The sequence below is a fragment of the Pogona vitticeps genome, chromosome 6, assembly GCF_051106095.1.
Source record: "Pogona vitticeps strain Pit_001003342236 chromosome 6, PviZW2.1, whole genome shotgun sequence".
NCBI classification, from domain to species: Eukaryota; Metazoa; Chordata; class Lepidosauria; order Squamata; family Agamidae; genus Pogona; species Pogona vitticeps.
This window is the reverse complement of record NC_135788.1, coordinates 9,255,447-9,276,357: the sequence shown is the minus strand read 5'-3', so window position 1 is coordinate 9,276,357 and position 20,911 is coordinate 9,255,447. Positions and strand designations below refer to the sequence as shown.

At 38.5% G+C, this 20,911-nt stretch overlaps 1 protein-coding gene across 4 annotated transcripts; it reads right to left on the bottom strand.

Moving 5' to 3' along the window:
* Window positions 1-855: 855 nt before the first annotated feature.
* Window positions 856-18,175, bottom strand: RNF32 (ring finger protein 32). Of its 4 annotated transcripts, none has more exons than XM_020779720.3 (10): window positions 17,537-18,175; window positions 15,322-15,428; window positions 14,530-14,627; window positions 13,716-13,986; window positions 10,284-10,426; window positions 9,618-9,650; window positions 8,505-8,629; window positions 7,556-7,664; window positions 2,693-2,860; window positions 856-1,697 (listed from the first exon to the last, which is right to left on the bottom strand). In XM_020779720.3, exons 1-10 carry the CDS (start codon window positions 17,839-17,841, stop codon window positions 1,458-1,460), a joined length of 1,599 nt encoding a protein of 532 aa, XP_020635379.3. In that variant the 5' UTR covers window positions 17,842-18,175; the 3' UTR covers window positions 856-1,457. The 4 variants fall into 4 exon arrangements, with proteins under 4 accessions (XP_020635379.3, XP_020635382.3, XP_078234644.1 ...); XM_020779723.3 differs by having other exon boundaries at window positions 17,481-17,617; XM_078378518.1 differs by lacking the exon at window positions 17,537-18,175 and having other exon boundaries at window positions 15,297-15,428.
* Window positions 18,176-20,911: the final 2,736 nt, after the last annotated feature.

Genomic DNA, 20,911 nt, shown 5'->3' with positions numbered 1-20,911 from the left:
TTAGAGGTGTTTCATTCAAATCAAATTTTGTAATCTCTTATGTATGCTTCAAGCATTTTGGGAATAAATTTGACATAAGGTACTTCCTAGATAGGCTGACTGGATGGCTCAGTGAGTTGAGCCAGAATTTGGGAGTTTGCTTTTCCCACTCTATTCTTGGGAGAAGAGCCAGCCTGTGTGGCCCTGGGCAAGCTGCACAGTTCCAGGAGGCCCCCAGAAGGGAATGAATGGTAAAACACTTCTGAGTACTGTCTAACTAGGAAACCCTGAAAAGAGTTGCCATGATTCAGAATTAATTTAATGGCATATAAATTGAAATCCTCAGATGTTGAGTATTCAGATATTCCACCTGCATTGATGTGAGGTTTTTTTTGGGGGGAGGCACATTAAAATGTATGGGCACCAGAATCTTCCTTCTTACAGTTGCCAGAGATGTTCTGTGTTTTGCAACTGTTTTTGTCTAATAGGAAGATAGATTAAAGAAATTCCAGTTACTATAAAATCCATATTTTTTAAAAGATATGGTGGAAAGATTGACTGTGAAATCATATTCTGGAAGAAGTTTCTGAGCTTCATGCACATCTCTATGATGTTGTTGCATTGTTGTCAATGGTTGCTTCACTTGACTGTCCTACGGCTATCTCTTGGTAAGTTTGTTCTTTTGTGGTATTTGGGAAATGAACTTACAACCTGCAAAAGAAAAGAAAAAATACTGTTTCCTGTAATAATTGTTTAGATGCACAAACCATGCAGATATAAATCCTGTTTTTATGGAGGTTGTCCACCAGCTTCAGCTTATTGACCCATCACAGCAAATAACTGTTTTTCATCTCAGCTAGAGTGAGAAATAGCAACAACTGTTCAGTTGTGTTTATTTGATACATGAAGGAAAAGCATTATCTTCTACATTAATTTTATTAATGTCTCATTATTGGAGAGGATGGCCTTGCCTCCTAGAATTTCTTCTCACTGTCAGTATTCAGCACATATGGTAATCAGGAGATATGACGACAAGGAATGGCAAAATTCAGCTAAGTCCACAATAGACTGAGTATTGTCATGTCCTAAACTGTTAAGATACACAGTACTATCTGGGTTACTGGAGGCTTAAGAGAATGAAATGATCAGATTGCTTAGGAACTGGAAGGTTCAAATCAAAATTCCATATTGTTGAAAACTTCATGGGGGCAGGGCAGGGAAGGATCCTGGAGATTTTATTTTCTTGGTAGCACACTACTGACATTTTGTGCTCTTAGTCCTGGCCTTGAATAAAAGAAAAAAAATCAGTGGCTGTGTTTTGTTTCTGAGATGTGGTTTAGCTATCCCCTGCACCCCTTGGCTTCTTGTATGTCCAGGGACATCTTTGAGGGAATACTGTTAAGAGCCGCTGCCCACACACAAGTGACATCTTATCTATAATAGAGTTATCTATATCCTTTCTCATGTACATTAAAATATTAGTTGAGGATTTTCTTCTGATAACACGAGCGGCATAGCGGACATACAGGTCTTTCACCCAAGGAAAACTCCTCAAATGCTTGAAGACAAGCACAATGAAACATATGAGAACAGGAGAGTAGAACAGTCTGATGGGAATGTGATGGGTAGCTCTCTTTGTCCAGTCCATGGTCAAGATGGGTGGGGTGGATGAGTGGCATGATGCAAATTGGGCAGTCAATGATGTCTTGCCGAAATGCCTGAAACAAACAATGGTGTTGAGATCATAAAATACCATGGATAAAGACAGCTGGAATTGCAGAATCCTAATGATGTGGCTAATTGGCCATGGTGTGTCTTGGTTGCATGACCAGACACACGGCTAGATGAGCAATGGAGATTTCTCTTGGCATATCTGACAATTAGCTGCAGCAAGTGCTGCAAACCGTACATGACCAACAGTAGAATTCCAGCCAACATGAAATTTCTAAAAGCAACATGTGACCTTCAATCTCAGAAGAAATGAACACTGAATCTATAATAGATTGAACACATTCTGATAGTTAAAGCAAGAACATTAAGCAGGCAACATTGAGACCTGCTGCACAAAATGCAATAGATATGTTTTATGCTGGCAACATGTGACATGACTCTAAGGTAGATTGTGAAGTTAAAGTCAAAGGATTTATTCTTAAAATGTATAAACTGATTCTACCACAGTGGATTTCTGGGTCATGTGCATAAATGTTATAGGACATTGCCTGTAATAGCAATATAATCACAAAATAAGAGGCACAGAAATATTAAAGCAACAAATATATTGAATTCTCACAAGAAAAAATATTTCAAAGCATCTTGGCTTAGTGCCACCATCTCCCTGAGCAAGGCACCCCACTGTTGGTGCATCATCCCAGAGAAAAGCTAATACCAGCCACTGGCCTTTGCTGTCTGAACAGGACACACTGACAGTACTGCATGGAAGTGTGGGTACAGTTAAAGACTCCAGGTAGTTGGATCAGGAAAGAGTCCAGCTGTTCAGTCACCAAGTTTACTTGGATGATAATGTAATCAGTGCACATTCAGCCTATCCCAGCTCACAGGTTTCATGCGAGACAAAATGGGAAGTCTTAATGTATATCGCTGAAGGGAAAAGGACAAAAAGAAGGACCACGTGTGCTCTCTGTAAATTTAAGTGACATAAAACCAGCCTCTTAGGACAGATTGAGTCGAGGGCCACTTCTGTCTTGAAACCAACCTGCATTTGTATCTTTTCCCACTCAACATCACTTATAAATGAGCCTAACTTTTTGTCCAGTTGCTGAAACACATCTTGACTTGCGGCTACCGTAGAATCAATCTCGGAGAAGAGTTCATCTATGTGGTTATCATATGAATTCAACAATCGTTGGCAAATCTCTGTAAACTGAAAAGTGAAATAATTTTTCATTTTTTTCTTAGTAGACAGCAGTGGGTTATCTGTAGAGATCTGGAAGATTCATGAAGTCATTAGTATAAGGACTGCAGGAAATGAAGTTTGTGTCATAAATAACGAGGCACACACAGCCTAAAAAGAATCCAACTGCTTCCCATTCTTGGTGTAACCTAATATTTCCTGAGCTAGAGTGCTTTCCTGATGCCAGTTAGGATCACTACAGCTTCCTTTCTGTGTTCTCCAGATATTTTGAACTACAGGTCTCACCAACAGGCCAAGAACTACCCTGTTTCCCCGAAAATAAGACAGGGTCTTATATTAATTTTTGCTCCAAAAAACACATTCAGGGGATGTTTATTTCTTTCATGTACAACAATCTACATTTATTCAAATACAGTCATGTGATCTTCTGGTTGCTGAACAATGCTGCACAAGGGTGGAGGGCAGGGTTTCACTCAACTAGGGCTTATTTTTTGGGGTAGGGATTATATTACGAACATCCTGAAAAATCCTACTAGGGCGTATTTTCAAGTTATGTCTTATTTTCGGGGAAGCAGGGTAGGGACTATGGGAGTTTTAGGCCAAAAGGAGGGGGGGGGGAAGAGGGTCTAGTTTGAGGAAGTTTTCATTATAGAATTTAAGCCAAGACTTTGGATCAAAGCGGTCACCATTTAAAACAATTCAAAAACACCCCAGTGAGAAAGAAAAAAAATTTTTAGCAAATATTTTGTGGCTTATAACATTCTTTGTTACATGCTAATTAAACTGGAAAAATTAAAAAACTAGGTAAATTGGGTAAATAGCTGAACAAATGGAGTTTCCCACAAAATACTGCAGTACGGAGGAACCGTTACAGTTCCAACCACTGTATGCATTTCCCCCTCTGTTTGGGGTTATTTTGGTTGGATGGACTGGTGTTTGGCCTGAGCTATACTAAAAAATTTTCTCTAGCTTTTGTTTCATTGTAAAATAACTTCTAGGTGAACCTGCAAGTATCCCATCCAGATAATTTGCTGGTTTAAACCTGAACAACAAGAAGTCTTTTCCTTCCTTTCTCTTATCTTGTGGTTCCATTAAATCCTCCTCTACCTAGTTTGTATTCACTCTCTGGAATATTTATACAAGTGTGGCAAAACACAAATTGGCACCGGAAGTCATAAGTACATTACTGCAACTAAATTTGGTAGCGTGGGCTGCTTCTGATCAGATCTTCAGGAACATTCTATTCTTCCTCAACAACTATCAGCCTTCCCTGCTTGCTGAACATGCCCTATATTCTCTCTGACCACTTCTACCTATTCACTTTGTAAGGCAAGGTAGACCTCTATATGTCATCCCAGCCATAATAAAATCTTGAAGTTCTCCACTCTCTTCTACAAACTTTTCTACCCCAGGATATATTTTTAAAAGGCTCAGCTGACTAGAAACTATATTAGTTTTAAAATTATTCACAATTACATCACTGAGAGCCTGTGTAGTGGAGAAAATGTTGGACTGAGAATCAGGAGATTCAAATTCCTAGGAACTTAGCAGGCAGTGGCAATGATAAACCACTTCTTGAACATCTCATATACCTTGAAAACCTACAAGGCTCACCATGTGTCAAAAGCAAATTGACATATAAAATATACACACAAACTACAAGAACATATAGTCTGCGTAGTCCTTAAAATGCTACTACAGTAATTTTCTTGAGACAATATCCTAGATACTTTGTTCATTCCACTCACTATGAATGTAAACCTTTTTGTTGGTGTATGTTTTATTAAAAATTCACTCAGATTCTGACTTTTGTACCATGAATAAGAGTTCATGTTCACTGAACTGAGCTTTCCTACCATTTCCTGCCCTCTGCATAAACACCATCTGTTTGCCTCTAATGTCAAAGGGCCACCAAGAATAGTGTGCAATATGGTTTTTAGGAGACTGCAGATGAAAGAGGGAGATGGAAGAACGTCCGTCACCCCAGTGAACAGTTAACTTAGGATCTGTGCCATTTGTTCGTTTAAAAAAATGGTCAAATTTCATTTCCCAGAAAAAGTTTGGGAAACTGTTATATATTTGAGCAATTAATTTTGTGTCTACTTATGACCTCTCTTGCCCATCAAATTGAACAAAGTGTGGATGCATTTGAAATATCTTTATCTGTATGTAAAGCACCATCAGTCACAGATTTTAGGTGAGGCCCCCAAACATGATTAAATAAAGATGCACACAAAAGCCTTGAGATGAACTTTGTCTGCCAAAAGGGAGCCTTTTTAAAGCAATCCATCTTTATGTCAGCAAATTGCTTACTAATGTGTTGACTTAAAAAGTAAAATGAAAAGCTGGAATTTACAATGTATCAATGAAGCAGCTGATAAGCTTTTACTAGTTTAATATCCTCCAAGCCTTGCTGCCTGGAGCCACATCAAGTTAGGGACAGAATGTTTGCCATCTCTGTGTGATAAAGGAAGTCAAATGGCTAAACAAACTCCTGGACCATTATGCTGTTTGGTGAGATTTAAATTAAAATTGCTGAGAAGCCACATGCTAGGGAGGGAGAACACTAGAAAGAGCTACACTGTTTTACAAATAATGTAAGTAGCTTCCTAAACAATGGTCTGCATTTTTAGTTAAGCTGAAGATAATGTAATGCACTTGAAAAAAGATTTAATTACAGTAGTAAAAGCCTTTCCCTCAATTAGGTGGCCTATATAAGCACAGTTTATAGATGAGGATCAAAGAAATTAACTACAGAAGACACTGAATTCTAGGCAACACTTGTGTATACATTTGTGTTAAAAATTAGCATAGATTGGTTGCAGTAACCTTTCGTGTTCTTTGATCTAAGTTATTAAGATCTTGAATGCATTCACATAAAAAGTCTACATACATTCTACTTAGCAATGGCATTTCAAATAAGTGCCCAATACTGCAATTTCTTTACCAGCACAAAATATTACCCTTTCTGTGTGTCCTGTTAAATGAATATAATCTATGTACAAACATCCTTTTACTTTGTTATGTGCTGTCAAGTTGCAACTGACTTACAGAAACCTTAATAGGGCTTACAAGGTGAGATATATAAGGAGTGGTTTAATGCACCTGCCCTAGTGACTTTCCATGACAAAGCAAGGATTTAAACCCTTGTCCCAAGTTCTAGTCCATCTCTCTATCCAGTACACCAGTGGTTCCCAACCTATGGGTAACCCAAGTGTTCTTGGACTTCAATTCCCAGAGGCCTTCGCCACCATACTGGCCAGCGTTCCTGGGAATTGCAGCCCAAGAACACCTGAGTTACCCAGCATTTGGAACCACTGCACTACAGCCATATTTCATTTACCCATATCTTAAACAGCTCTGTGCTTTGGCCCTTTCATAAGCTAAAATTTCCATCTAAGAAACATCTAGGTTCTACAGACCAATCACAAAGAGTGATCGCAAGACCAGATAGGTAGGGTACAAATGAAATAAATGAATAAATAAAATAAAATAAAACAAAGAACTTAAATTTGCAAACTCTGGGGGGGGGGAAAGACACTCCTGCTGTGACATTCACACACAAACAGCCATGAGGGATGTTCCTCTTCCCATCATGCTTCTGCCCTCAGATCCACGAACCACAGGAAAGTACAAAAACACCTACTGAGAGAAATACCTAACTGAGGGATATGTTTTGAGTATAGGAACTGTTGTCAGACATACACACGGTTTATCTGTGCTTCTGTAATTTAGGGTAGGTGGGTTTTGTTGCTGGGTTGTTTTTTTGTTTTTAGGGTGGGATTGTTATTAGGGTTCATTAACAGGAAGTCAGAAATCCTTTCTGATCTACTGCAAAATCACCCTGAGATCTAGCAGTAGATCCAGGTCTATCTTCTTCCAGTTTCTGCCCTATATCATAGCCAGGTATAATGAACTCACGTTTTGACTTGAGCTCTTTTTGGTGTCCAAAAAATAATTGTCTTTAATTCCCCTGATGTACCTTTTCAAGTTCTACAGACTTCCATTTAGGATAAAGATTCGAGCCCTTAATTAACATGTTGCTTTTTGGCATGATAAAGTTACCTTGAGGTGATATCTTCACATCAGTTTTCTATGAGAAATATATTGTTTGAATATGCCCTCACATGGTGAGAGCTGGTATTTATTCTGACAGAACAAAGCAATGACAGCAATGGACTATATAACTGGGTAAAATGTAAGTTATAATCTTGCAGTCAAGTCGTCACAGGGTGATTTGGGTACCTCCAAAGGTGACATGCATCAAAGGGAAAGATCACAGAAAGAAGCAAGCATAATGGAAGAAATACTGAGTCAGAGCTGATTCCTTGTTTCATTAGTATATATAATTGGTACTAAAATGAACTCTTCATATTTGTAATGACTTTCTTTCTCTAATCCTCTGGGATAAGCATTGTCATAGCCACACAGAAGAAAAAAAATGTCCTCTAGAAATTGGCAAGATGCCAGTGGAGTTTTGGCAGAGAGTCATACAAAAGTGGTTCACAGAATTGGCCAATGACTAAATTGTTCTTGCAGAATATAATTGTGGACAAATTCAATGGAGCTGCAAAAATGCAACATTCCCACACAACAAAGTCAAGAAAGACTATCTGAAATAAAGAGAGAAACCTGTTTTGCTTTTGAAGCACTGTGGCAGATTTTGGGAAAAGTAAGGTGAAAGTAAATCATTGCTACACATACCTTTTCTTCAAAGAATTTTTTTCTTAACACGGCATCCTTGGGTGGAACTGTTTTCCTCAGATTTTTATACCATGTTCTAACAATGTATCCCCTCCAGAAAGCTTGAATTCTGTGATATAAAATGATACCAATCTTTCACAAATCTAAATACCCAGAACAAAGTTGAAAATAAAGTTGAAAATGAGGTTCACGAGCAGTAGATTTGTTTCTCCCCCCCCCCTTTTTTTTGTGAGGGCTTCCAGCTCAGAACAAGAACATAGGATGAAAAAACAGCTCATCTCCACTGACAGCAGCTGCTTTACAAGAATGACTTATCATTAGATGGGGCCAGCTGTGCTGAACAAATTTAATGAAATGTGGCAGCTTCTGCAGACACTGGAGGTAATACTAGGTGAAGACTTTAAGTTTTATTATTTAGTATTCTATTTATTTGATTGCCTCCATGCTGAAATGCAGGGGGAAAAGTGACCACATTCTTCAGTAAATTAAGAATGTATGTATATAAAATAGATACAAATGTTCTAAGACTTCTATTGCCATTTCTTTTTGATGTCACAGGAGCCAGCCAGCAACGCTTGACATTTCTACAACTATAATCCACGCAGTATTCATCAACAGTTACACTGGAAGTATTATAATTTCTAGCAGTTCAGAAATTACGGCACTTTCATAGCTGGACAACCAATATTACCTTTTTTCCCGTGAAAGCATTGATGAAGGCCACATGATCCAAAATGACAAAACATTACTTGTTTTCTCAGCAAAATCCACATTAATTTAAAATTAGCTCTTTCTAGTTCAAAATAAAAATGAACACAATGTTGCATTTAGAAAGAAGTGCATTTCTCTAGCAATGGAGAATTAACACTGCTCACACTATTACACCATATTTTTAATGCATGTACTTATGTTTGCCCCTGAAAATGGTTTTGCCATTTCCCTTTCTTACCTCGTAGCACACTTCATCTTAAATAGTCGCGCTCCATCATGTATTACTCGTGTCTGGTATTGGATCTTCCTACACATAGGGCAGGTCTTTTTACCTGCAAATCTTTCAAAAGCTTTCAAACATGCCTAAAAAGTAATAATATTTAGTTTATATTTTTGATCATTTTGAAGCAAGCACTCTCCCATTTAGTCAAAGTGTTTATGGGCAGAGCATACTATGATTGCGTAGGAACTAACAGTAGAGAAAAAGGAATGTAGATTATGCTAAATGTTATGTTTACAGATAAAATGGACCACAATAATCTGCCTCATTACAAGTGCTTAATATTCCCTGACATCATCGAAATACCGTAACTCTTACTTCAGTAAGCTTACTGAAGGTATACAATGTGTTACGTCTGTTGGAATAATAGCAATCTTCCATGCACAAACTCTGGGTATCAGTGAGGGGGGGGCATTACAACCTAATGTGATTGCCCTTTGACCCTAACTTGAATGATATAGTTGTTTTCACACTTCTGGCTTTTGAGGCAAGCCTCTAGCCCCCTTCCTGTTTGTTTACTTGCTTTTATTCTTTTTCTTGTTGATAGCCCCTTTGTTCCTCTCTGACACTTATCCAAGCACTGGAAAGTCTTCCACATGCGGGAGACCCCATTTTTCCTTCCTTTTCCCCCCCTTCTGACTGTAACTACAGATGGTAACTGTAAGTAAATATACCTTTTCTACTTCAAATGTTTCTAGAGTGACTTTTTCAAACAAAGTGCTACTTGGAACAACCAGATGGAGACCACCATGAGGTAGCACACTCATAACAAGCTATCTCATTATCTCAACTCAGTGGCTGAAATCCAAATGTAAGCTGCAACTAGAGTAGACCTGTTGATTCAGTGGGGATTTTAGTGAGTCAAGTCATAGTAATTCAATAGGCCTACTCTACATGTAACTTACTACCGGGTTTCAGCCAATATTCTGAAACTGTATTTTGAACTATGACATTCAGGAACACAAAGATTTATTCAAACCGTTACACTTATATGATTACTAGATCTACAATGTGTAAGTCTGACTGGATGCAAATTTCATTTCTAACTTACAAAGTTTGGGTTTTACTCACTCTGTGAAATACATGAGAACACGAAAGCAACACCTGTTCATAGAAAATAAAAATACATTGTAAAGCTTAAATTCACGCAGAATAAAAATTTGCAAATGCATGGCAGATAATAATTTTCAAGTAGAACATTTTAGGTTTCACTGCAGTTTTAAAATACTCCATCTAGTAAAGGTTGTAAGTGATTTGACTAGAATAACAAAGTTCAAATGAAGAAAATGTCATCTAATTAAGATGAAACTGCATTTAGCTTGCAATAAGGATTATACAAATGTAAATTCTTACTGGGATACAGTAGATTTTGGAAGTGCAATCTTACAGTGTGTGCTATCAGTGTATTTCCACAGAAGCATGATATCATCTCAATTTTCTTCATTAGACAAGATGGCACTGGTGTTTAGGACAGTGGAGTCCAACAGTGAGAAAAATTCCTATCTGCATAGTCGTGCTGGCATAAACTGGATCCATGTGCCAGAAATGTTTAATTTAAATGAATGAAAAGTTCTCTATCTCCCCCCTCCCTAGGGCTCCCTTTTGCCTTGGAGAAGACTTTGGGAGCCTTGGGATTGGGAGCTCAGCAATATTATTAAAGTTTTCCACCCAATCCCAAGGCTCCCAAAGGTTATTATACAGGACAGCTATACCATAGCATGAAGATGGCTGAAGTACCTGCGGCTGAAGTGCAAATTCTTCTCTGCATATAGCACAAGGTTGAATAGAATCTCCCTGCTTTATGGATCGCTGCTTCACATGCTCCCATTCCTCCATTGTTAATGGCATGGCAGGAGGTTCCACCAACCCAAGTTTCTGAGCTACAGACAAATAATTTCATTTTTCAAAATGAATAGTTCTTCGCTACTGGGTAGACTGGGTAACTTTATATAAACATACACATCTATTTGATGTCCATGGAGGAGAGCCTTGTAAGACTACAGTAGCTCATATTGCATTACTAGATTGAAAACTGGGGATATGACAAAAACAATATAATTACAAAAGCAATAAACTCACTTTTCTTAGATGGCTTTAGCACTCAAAAAAGTGAATCTGTTTTAGAGTTGTTGCAAACTGCATGCATTATTTGATTCTATAATAATCAGAAATTTGCCACAAATGTCATTTTGTGCACAAATATCCACAAATGCTTGTTGATAGATTACTTTAAAATCACCAGAGTCCAACATTTTAGTATTCTGAATGCACCAACATATTTTCAAATGGAACACCACCAACACAATTCCATGCATTTATACTTTGTAGTACATCCCACTGTTTTAAATGAGGTTTAGTCTTAGGCATCTTCATTTGTTTTATTTACCTAAGGTCTTAATTGTTTATACGGAAGATGTGACATCTGAGGGGAATTTAACAGGTAGTCTGTGTTTTTCTCAAGCAAATAGTAGTGCATACTATGCTTCTCTGAAGTTACCAGACAACAGAAAATGCAGTGATTGGTGACAATAAGCATAAGTACATGATTGGAGACCTTACAACCTAGCCCATATGTATTTACCTACTGCTGTGTGAAAAGAATTCCACACTATGGAAATTCCTTGGAACAATTATGTGAATGCAGAATAGCAACCCATAGCACATTTCTCAGAATGCCCATTGGTCTATATATAGATGTACAGTATAATATTACACTCTAAATTCCTTATATATATATACTCTAAATTCCTTATATATATATATATATATATATATATATATATATATATATATATATATATATATATATATATATATATAGCATATCATTATGATTAAACTGCAACTGGCCTCTGGCTCCTGCCTTTTAAAACTCATGCTTCCTCCACTCCCATCCCTCCTCTCCTTAATAGGAAAGGGCAGTGTGCAACCCTTCCGAGACTTATGGGCTGCAACAAAACCTATATTGCAGTCTAGTGGCACTTGGATCACCACACATTCCCCATTCATGTTCTACATGACTTGAACAATTCAAACGAAGACAGCCAGAGACAATTTTGCTTATCCATCTTTCTGTGACATTAGGACAACTGAACCGCTGCTTCTTTGGGGCTTTATACTTGCATTCCAATATACAATTTCCACACTGGTCCAAGTTTGTTACTGCTGGCTACACTGGAAGCTGTGCTGGCAACTTTGTAGCACACTACAGACATTTCCAGTCTTCACCGAAGGGCTATGTAAGAAATACATACAGTATTTGCCTTCACAAATATATTATGTAAGAAATACATTTAAGGTTTTTTTCCAGTGCCTGTTGAATATTTCAGTGCAGAGAGATACAATTTGTAGAGTATACATTAATGATATTTTGTTCTCCAAGCTATATACACAATGCATAGTTATGTAAATTTATATACTTCTAAGCTCTAATTAAAACCACCTTCTGTTCATGTGCTTGCAGGACTGGGTTTTCACACTTGAAAAAAGAAATTACAGATTTAAAAAAATGTTTTAGAAATGTGTGTCTCTGAAAAGGAAACTAAGAAAAAGTCAAGTGTTCAGATATATTTCTGCTATTAAGTTTATAAGTGTGACGTGGAAGATTGAAAAGAGAAAGTCAAGAAACTGTAAAAATGGCAGCTGGGCAGGTCTCCTGACTGTTAGTTGGTTAACATTAAATATTATCTCATAGCAATATTAAATGTTCCCTCTGCAACTCTTATTTCCTGAGGCAGGATTCTAAGCTTCTGAAACCATGTATTTCATTGAGAGGCATGTCTACTGCTTTTTGATTTGAAATATGTATTTTAACCACAGGCACATAATTACAAAAACATGACTTGTAAAGTTTTTAGTAAGGGGTAGGCAAAGGTTAAGTAAAAATGTTATGCTTAGACTAGTAACTATATTTTGCAAAAACAATAAACATCAAGTAGTTATCTACTTATAAGAATACAACCCTAGGTGGTGCTAATGCAACTTCATCTAAAAAACTTTCCTAAATGGCAAAAACCTTTACAGTATTATGGCAGAATGGTTTTTAGCTATCTTTTATTCTTGTGGGAATCAATTAGCATATCCAAGAGATGGAAAAATATTGCAAAAAAAAAAAAAACTTGTTCAGAACAATGCTCTTTAACCAAAAGCCTGAGCTAAAGGATCTGATTATTTTAAAGACTACTGCACGTATAACTTCATGAACATCTACATTGTTCTTGTCTTCCTGAGATAACTTTTCACGTAAGCTGAACTCATCACAGAAACTCAGCAAAAATGTTTGTAATAATAGTGACATTTTTAAAACTACTGCACAATCAGTTTCATTTGCCTTTCCTTCCAGAAAAAAAGATTTGCTTGGTTCTAAGTCTTGAACTACTCCTAGTTTTCTCCTGCATATCAGACTCAGAACCTCCATGTTCAGAGGTAGTGCCTTTCTACAAGGAACAAGCTGGCAACTGCTGGAAACAGATGCTGAGGTATCATGGTTGTAAGAATCAAGGGTGGACAACAGATTCTGAACTACTTGGGGCAGAGTTATCATTATCTGGAGGAGTATGTCCTCTTCTATCCTCAGATTCCAAAGTCATCATCTGAAGTCTTCCTCCAGGTGCTCCTACCACATCATATGCAGCATGTGGCTACAAGAGAGAGGATTAGTTGGCGGCACCCCGTCTATCAATATGCTTCCCCAGAAAGGCTTGCCTTATGTCTGCATTATATTTTCAGTGCAAGGTGGCAAGTGTTTATTTTTAAAAATAATTATGTTTGTATTTTATTTTGTTACTAGTTTTCACCTACTGTATTATTTTTAGCCCTTACTTCCAGTTCTTTGTAGTCTCTATGAATATTTTTGTTGTGGTTGTTGGTTGTTATGTGCCATCAAGTTGCCTCTGCTTTATGACAACCCTATGGATGAGCACTCTCCAAAATGTTCTGATGCCCTCCACTTTTCCCAACATAACTGACTTCCACATTTATCTTGGTTGTGTTATACTCTATTTCAGTAGTGTTTATTGTTTGTATTTTACATCAGAATGCTTTGCTTACTGGGTATTCTGAAAGTGCAATAAAAAACAAACCAAGCACAGACATTCATACATAACCTAGTGAAATCTAATTTGTGTTTAAAACAACAACAACATATACACACTGGAAATATTGATTTACCTAAAGTGAACGGTTGAGGAGAAGGATCAAGCACATATTCCTTTTCTGGGTCTTCATTTTTTGGTTGATGACTGTTTGTTTTCCTTAGTCCTGTATCTATTATTGGTCTGACTGTCTCTTTATTCACAGGTCTATATATATTCTTTTTATTTTGTGCTTTTGATTTAAGAGGATCAGCTAATGAAAGATTCTGGAGCTGAAGATTATGTAAAATATGATCTTGTAATGCCACGGCTGTAAGTGCTACAGACTCTTGTTTCCAGGAACTCCCCTAAATAAAGTTTCATAATTATTATTATAAATTACTTCTGTATGTGTACGTTATGTACAGCATGTTAAACAACAAAAGAAATTCAGCCCTTAGCCAATCTGTTTTTTTAACCTGATAGAGGTTTTTTACTCATACAACTCCCATGCTTGAAGTCTTACTAATATACAATTACTATAATATGAAACATAAGATTGATGTTTGACACATCTTAACTTCAACTTATGTAAAGGCAAAAGAAATATCTGATTTATCATTTATATTAAATAAAACAGCAGCAATTTTTAAACTTTTAATTACTGAACCCATAATTATTATGTGCAATAAACTCATTATGAACTATAAAAGTTTGACATGCCTAGACATATTTTGTTCCAGTATAATTAAACACAAAACCTAAGGCTACTCTTGCCTTCTAAAACAACTGCTTATAAAAAAGTCATGTAAGTGTATAACATTCTGTATATATTAAGTGGACCTAGTTATAATGCCTTATTTTAAAGTTTACAACTTTTAGCATGTTTTACAGTATTAGGATCCATGCACCTTGTAATTTTTCCTTTGCATGAGGGAACTGGAGGCAGTGGCGATTTCCTTATCTTCAACACAGAATGATGGTCCACTGATTTGAACTAGTATATACTGTTACATTGTTAAGGCAGAACAAAACAAAAAATACTAGAGGAGCATTTGGCACAATAACCCAAAATATATCTTATATCCAAAACACCAGCATGTGTGCTGATGTTGGCCCAATACTCTAACACACATGCCAACTGGGGCAAAGCAGCCTATTATGCAGTCAGTCAGTCAGTCAGTCCCAATATCATACCTGATTGCCATAGGTCAGATACCCCTGTTTTTCTGTGTCATCTAGTAGTCAAAAGGCTTTTAGGAAGATCTCTTCTAAGCACATTTCTCCATTTTTCATTAGTGTTAACTTTGCTTTCATGTCACACATTTAACACTTTTTCTTGTTTGCCTGGTGACCCTAGTCTTTATAAAAATTGTAAGAAAAAGTGGTCTTCTGGCCCAACAGAAGTTAAAAAGCCAAAACCTAAGTACTTTACATTTTTAAAAATAATATACAGTTAACTTATTAATCTGTGCTTCCTTTGTAACACATTTTTCTCCTCCATAATGTTCAAAGCATAAATACAGGTACCACCCCACTTTTATTCTCCCGAGTCAGTTCACGAACAGAATTGTAAGGTCAGATAACTATCAAGTATTGGTACCACTGTATTCTACTTTGGTGAGATCTCACCTGCATACTGTGTCCAGTTCTGGGCACAACTATTTAACAAGGATATTGACAAATGTATTCTCGAAGGATATTGATAAACTGGAATACTGTATGTCCAGAAGGAAGTATTATACATATATTGCAAGAGGCCTGGGGACTGTCCTCTGAGGAAAGGCTGAATGAGCTGGGTATGTTTAGCCTGGAGAAGAGACAATGAATAGGTAATATGACCGTTACCTGTTACTGAGATAATGCAGTAAAGTTGCTTCAGAAAAATTCAAACCAAAAAGTTCAAATAACAAAAAAGGAACTTTGAACTCATTAGGAACTTCTAATGGTACAAACTAAGTATACAAAAATGAACCTAATTATAGAATCAGAATGCCTCATCCTTTATTTTTTAAGACCTTCTGTATCAGATTCACCATTTAGGGAAAGAAGTAGAAGTAAGTAGTAAAGGTTGAGCAGTAACATGTTGATGGATATGTGGGTGGCTAACTATCCCAATATGTGGGTGCAGGTTAGCTAATCCTGGGCTTGCTGAGTTGCTGAGAAGTTACATTCAGTTCTGCAATTACTGTATAGGCATCTACCATGAACAGCTAATTATTTGCACACATGTACAAATATCAATATATTAGTTATAACTCTAGAAATACTTTAATGTATGCAATCAATATTCTTATTTTCTTACTTTTATTTGGCTTAAAAAAGACAATGTCTAAGAAAACAAGACAACGCAGGTGTTGTTGATGGAAGTGACATGAGAATAGGGCACCATCTATTTCCTCGATTCGGACCCATCAGTTTTAAGATCAGTGACTCAAAATGCCTATCTGCCCATCTCTTTCCTTTGCATGAAACCCTTTCATCTTGTTTCTCCTACTGAGATAAACCTTAAATGTGCACAACCCAAATGAATGTGTACTGTTAATTTGTCATCTTTCACCCCCCCCCCCGTTGGCTCCTTTCTAGAGCACTGGAAAATGAGTCTCTCAGTGCAGGTACTCATACTCCTCTTATTTTGTTACGTGTCATTTGTAAATACTGTATATTCAATTTCAGTAGAAGTTTTTTTTTTAAATATAACATTAAATATTTCTCAACGCAGTGCCTTTCCTTCTTTCATTGTTTTGCTATGGTACTATCGATTGTTCTTAACAAACGCTACTGTCATACTATATGCTAATTATATTGTTTGTAGTTAAATTTTTAGAACATTTGCCAGGCATGGTGTATAATAACATATCAAACAAACTAAAAAGAATACAGCGATCACTGTGGCATAGCAGTCAGAGAACTGGAGAGACTGCATTTCCACTCAGTCTTGAAGTGCACTGAGTGACTTCTAGTCATTATACCACAATCAAAACTTCCTTGAACGGCTGTCAGAAGATGAAAATAAGAGGTGAAAAAAGGCACTGTAACCTACTTGAAAGTTGCATCCTCATTGCTTTGGAATTGCAAAACTCAAAGGAAATATATTCTGGCTTCTGGTTCATGGATTAGGAGGCAAGGCATAGCTGTCTACCTGCCCCTCAGCAGGCTGGGGGGGGGGGGGGGGTTGAGCCAGACAAGGATCTTGCTACACTGACCCTTTCCTTCTCCCATCCCCTTCTGTCTTCCTCCTGTATCCTGCCTACATAAGACTGTAAGCCTGCAGGCAGGGACCGTCTTGTCTTTTAATCTCTAGCCAGGGTGTAGATCAGTTCAAACACAGTGTGTCTATAAATAAAACACAGCCTTATTCAGGAATTTGCAAACCCATCTCTTGAGTGCATGAAAAGGGCTAATATATCTTGATATCCCATGTACATATTTGTGTGAATGTCTGTACGTATTCATACATAAACAAATATAAATATACATAAACACACATGCAAAATATATATACACCCACACACCCATATATATATATTATTGTGTTTTAAAAGTTGTAAGCCACCCAGAGACCTTTGGGTAGTGTGGGTGGCGTATAAGTTAAATAAATAAATAAATAAATAAATAAATATGTATATATAGCTTGGTGTGGATATATATATGCATTTATATGTCTGTGTGCACACAAAGGTAAAACCTGACCAACACCTCAGTCAAGATTTTTGTTCGGGATCGCTGAAGGATGCAGTTATTCCCTTACAACCTGTAAGAGTGACTGACAAACCGCAACTTTTTCTGTTTGTGAGTCTCCTCTCACGAGAGACACCCACACACACATACTGTATTTGCAGACCGAGCCATCTATCTGTACCCTGCAGACTTCTCAGGCACGGGTGCTCTGCTTAGCCTCCCTCGCGGCTCGCCTACCCCCGTCCGCTTTCCTCGGCCTCTCCCGCCTCCGACCCCTTCTCCCGCGCCCAGGCCAAGGGCCCACCGGTGCCTCGGAGGCTAACGGCCCCCTCGAGGGAAGGCTCGGGTCGCCTTCGCCCCTTCAAGCCGCCTTCGAAACTCCTCGACAGGCCCGCTCGTCGGACAAGCGGCACGCAGCGCGTTGCTAAGCAACCGAGCTCCTCCACCGAAAAAGGAGGGGGGCCTGTTGAGAGCGGCGCATGCGCGAGGCGGTCATTTCCCTCTCCTCCCTTCCGCGAAAAGGTGTCGCGTGAGAATTCCATGAACTTGAGAGTCTTCCCGTCGCGCGTAATAGGGCTCGACCGGCGAGTGGAGGTGGGGGCGAGGACAGAGCTGGTCCCTTGCGAAGGCGCGCGCGCGGGGGGGGGGAGGCTAAAGCGCAGGCGCAACTTTCTCGACAGCGCATGCGCGCGCCGGACCGCAAGCGGCTCGCTCGTCGAGGTGCGGCCGCGCGAAGCCCGGGAGCGGTAGAGGCAGCAGCGTTAGTCTGTGTTAAGCAGACGGGCATGCAAGAAGGGTTGGGACTTCCTGGGAGGGTCGATTAAAAAAAATCAGTGATTTCCCTCCCGCAGCATCATATTGATTTAAATCACGAATTAAAATTAAAAAAACTGATTTTTTAAAAAAATATTAAATCCGATTAAAAAATTAAGTCATGGTTTAAATCAATTTGACTTAAATCAGAACCACTGTGCTGCAGGGCCGATGTTTAAACATCTATACAATGTATAAATATATCTACATTTAAATACATAAATCCCACTCTTAGGAGATGGACTTGTCCACAAAAGCTCAGCTTAAAATATAGGTGTTGGCCTTTAAGGTGCCACAATGTTTTTTTGACTTGCATATTTAGTCAATTAGTTTTTTGCTTGATATCTCAGCAGGTAATTAATATATATATTTCCTTGGGTTTTACTTAGACGATCAACTATAAATACTATAAATATCAACTATAAATATCTAGAGAGAGTTGATAATAGAAGTAAAACCCAAGGAAGCAATTGATTGAAAATGTGGTGAAATAGAGTATTATGGATATTGTGGACCCACAGAAATACAAATACAGTAGGTCAGATTAAACCTGAATTCTCATTGGAAGTAGAAGTGACAAAACTGAGTACTTTAGACCTAATCAAAAGAAGACGAAACTCATAGGGAAAGTGGAAGGCAGTAGGAACAGAAGATGACTCAATGGGGCATGGATTGGTTCATAAAGGAAGATACAACTTGTTGGCAAGACTTGAGCAGGCCTTTTAGTGATAGGACTACAATTGTGCCGGCCACAGAGACTGGCAAAACGTCAGGAAGAACAACCATCAGAACACGACCAAAGTGCCCAAGAAACCCACAACCACCATCCAATAGGACTACTTGTTCTAAAAGAGATTTGTTTGTGTGTGTGTGTGTGTGCATGCCCCCAAGTCCTCCATAGGAAGGGGCATCAAAGGGATCCACTGATCCAGATGTAAAAGCAGGAGTCGAAGCTGCTTTGCAACACAACTTTAGTAACTGAAGAAACAAAGTGACACAACCCTATTACTATTCTTTTAGTTCTTTAATTCTCTCAGCCTACCAGTTCTGGGTAGTGCTTAAGTCACAAGTTAGGGAGTGGTTAATGTGTGTCCCCCCCCCCCCGCACTCCCCCAAAATGGAGGACGGTCTTAATATCCTCGTTGCTGTTGTCTGCCAAAGGGTGAGGAACTTGCTATCATTTGGGTAGCCTCCATGTTGACTTCTTGGCCCTCAGAGGCATTCAGACTGCCTCTGTTTCCTCCACTTCCACAGCTGCATTGGGGTCGGAGTTACTAGGGTGGGAATGACCCGAGGTTGATTACACCTCCACTGGATATTGCATCTCTTGGTGAGCTGAAGCTGGAAGCGTGTAAAAGTGTGTAAGGCATCTGTATGTATTTCTGCTTGGGGTGCCTCTTATGGTTTCACCCAGGTCTCCCCTTCCTTGTCTTCTCTGGCATCCTGCTCCACTGTCCATCCTCACCCACCCCCTTCCTTGCTCTCTTCTTCTACTTTTATATTTTTTGACACACACACCCCAGACTCTTCAGACCACCGAGCTCCCTACTTTGAGCCTCACTGCTTCCAGAGAATTCCTTGCCCTTTGAACTTTCAGGATGTGTCTTTGAGACGTCACCCCTCATAGATGGATAGCTCTGGTCAGATTGTCAGAGTGCTTTTCTGTGGCATGGCCCTCCTCCAGGGATGAGGTGGGCCCAGAGAGATCACCCTGGGGCTGGTTGGCATGGAGACCATGAGAGCAGCCCAACACTGGGACCCTCTCAGACCCCTCCACAGTTCTATAGAGTAAGAGGTAATAATCAAGTTTTCCTCCCCAAAGTGCATATTTTGAATACATGGTTTAGACAAATCTCATTGCTGATACAGCCTACTTATGTTATGTGCCAGATACTTATATTTTTGAAAGAGGTTCATTCATTGAGCATGAAGTAAACTTCTAGTTTTTTAGCATCAAAGTTGCGGCTGAGATTCTTTCTCTTGGTTAAGAAAAGCAAGCATAAGCTTTTAACTTTGATCATCTGTGGTGAGGTGTACTGGTAGTCAAGATGACAGAAGTAACAAACCAGGGATGTTCATTGTCACTCAGTCAAACTCTTTAAGTCAACAAAAGGCAAGATTTAGAGGTAGAAAGCCATATGGCTTGGGATAAGACTTGTGCGTGCTTGTGAGAAAATGTAGACCTTTGCTTTTCTAGGTTCAGACAAAGGTGTGGGGAAATTTATTAGTTAGGGATTCAGCTCAGTATGTGCAATGAAAAGGTGCCTCTTCTAGCCCAGATACTGGCCTTTGCTTGCATTTCTAAGCAAACAATTCTATTTAAAAGGCAGCACTGAGCTAGGCTCAGTGGCACGTAGCAGCTGCTTTATTCAAACTGTCATCGCAATAGATCTCTGGACTTGCTTTCATTGGTTTCAGTAATGTCTGTGTCTTCAAAAACAATTGTGCCTAAAATATCTTAGTTTTCAGATGATTTTGTGTGCCTTAAAAAAAAATCTGATCTGAGGAATCTGGCGAAGTATGGCCCATGAAAATTCATTTAAATAATACTTTTAAAAATTCAGTTCCTTTAAAGATCTTGTTTCAATCCATCCTAATGTACCGGTGGTGATATTAGTTGATGGGCATAAGCCTGCAATACCCACTTTTTTTCTGACTGCACAGATGAGCATGATCCATAGAGGTAGGGATGTACATATGGGAACCATATTTTATTTATTCATATTTTGTGAGTGTAAATGCAGAAGAAGAACTCTCCAGTTGCTTGTGGAGACTTCTGATTGAAAAAAGAACATCAAA

What these genes read in the sequence shown, in the direction of transcription:
- RNF32 (XM_020779720.3), bottom strand. Translation starts at nt 17,841, where the DNA reads ATGGAATTCTCACGCGACACCTTTTCGCGGAAGGGAGGAGAGGGAAAT. An exon ending in TCCTCAACCGTTCACTTTAG is followed by an intron (nt 10,427 to 13,715) that starts GTAAATCAATAT and finishes ATTTGTCTGTAG; the next exon opens with CTCAGAAACTTGGGTTGGTG. An exon ending in AATTTGCACTTCAGCCGCAG is followed by an intron (nt 9,651 to 10,283) that starts GTACTTCAGCCA and finishes TTCTATGAACAG; the next exon opens with GTGTTGCTTTCGTGTTCTCA.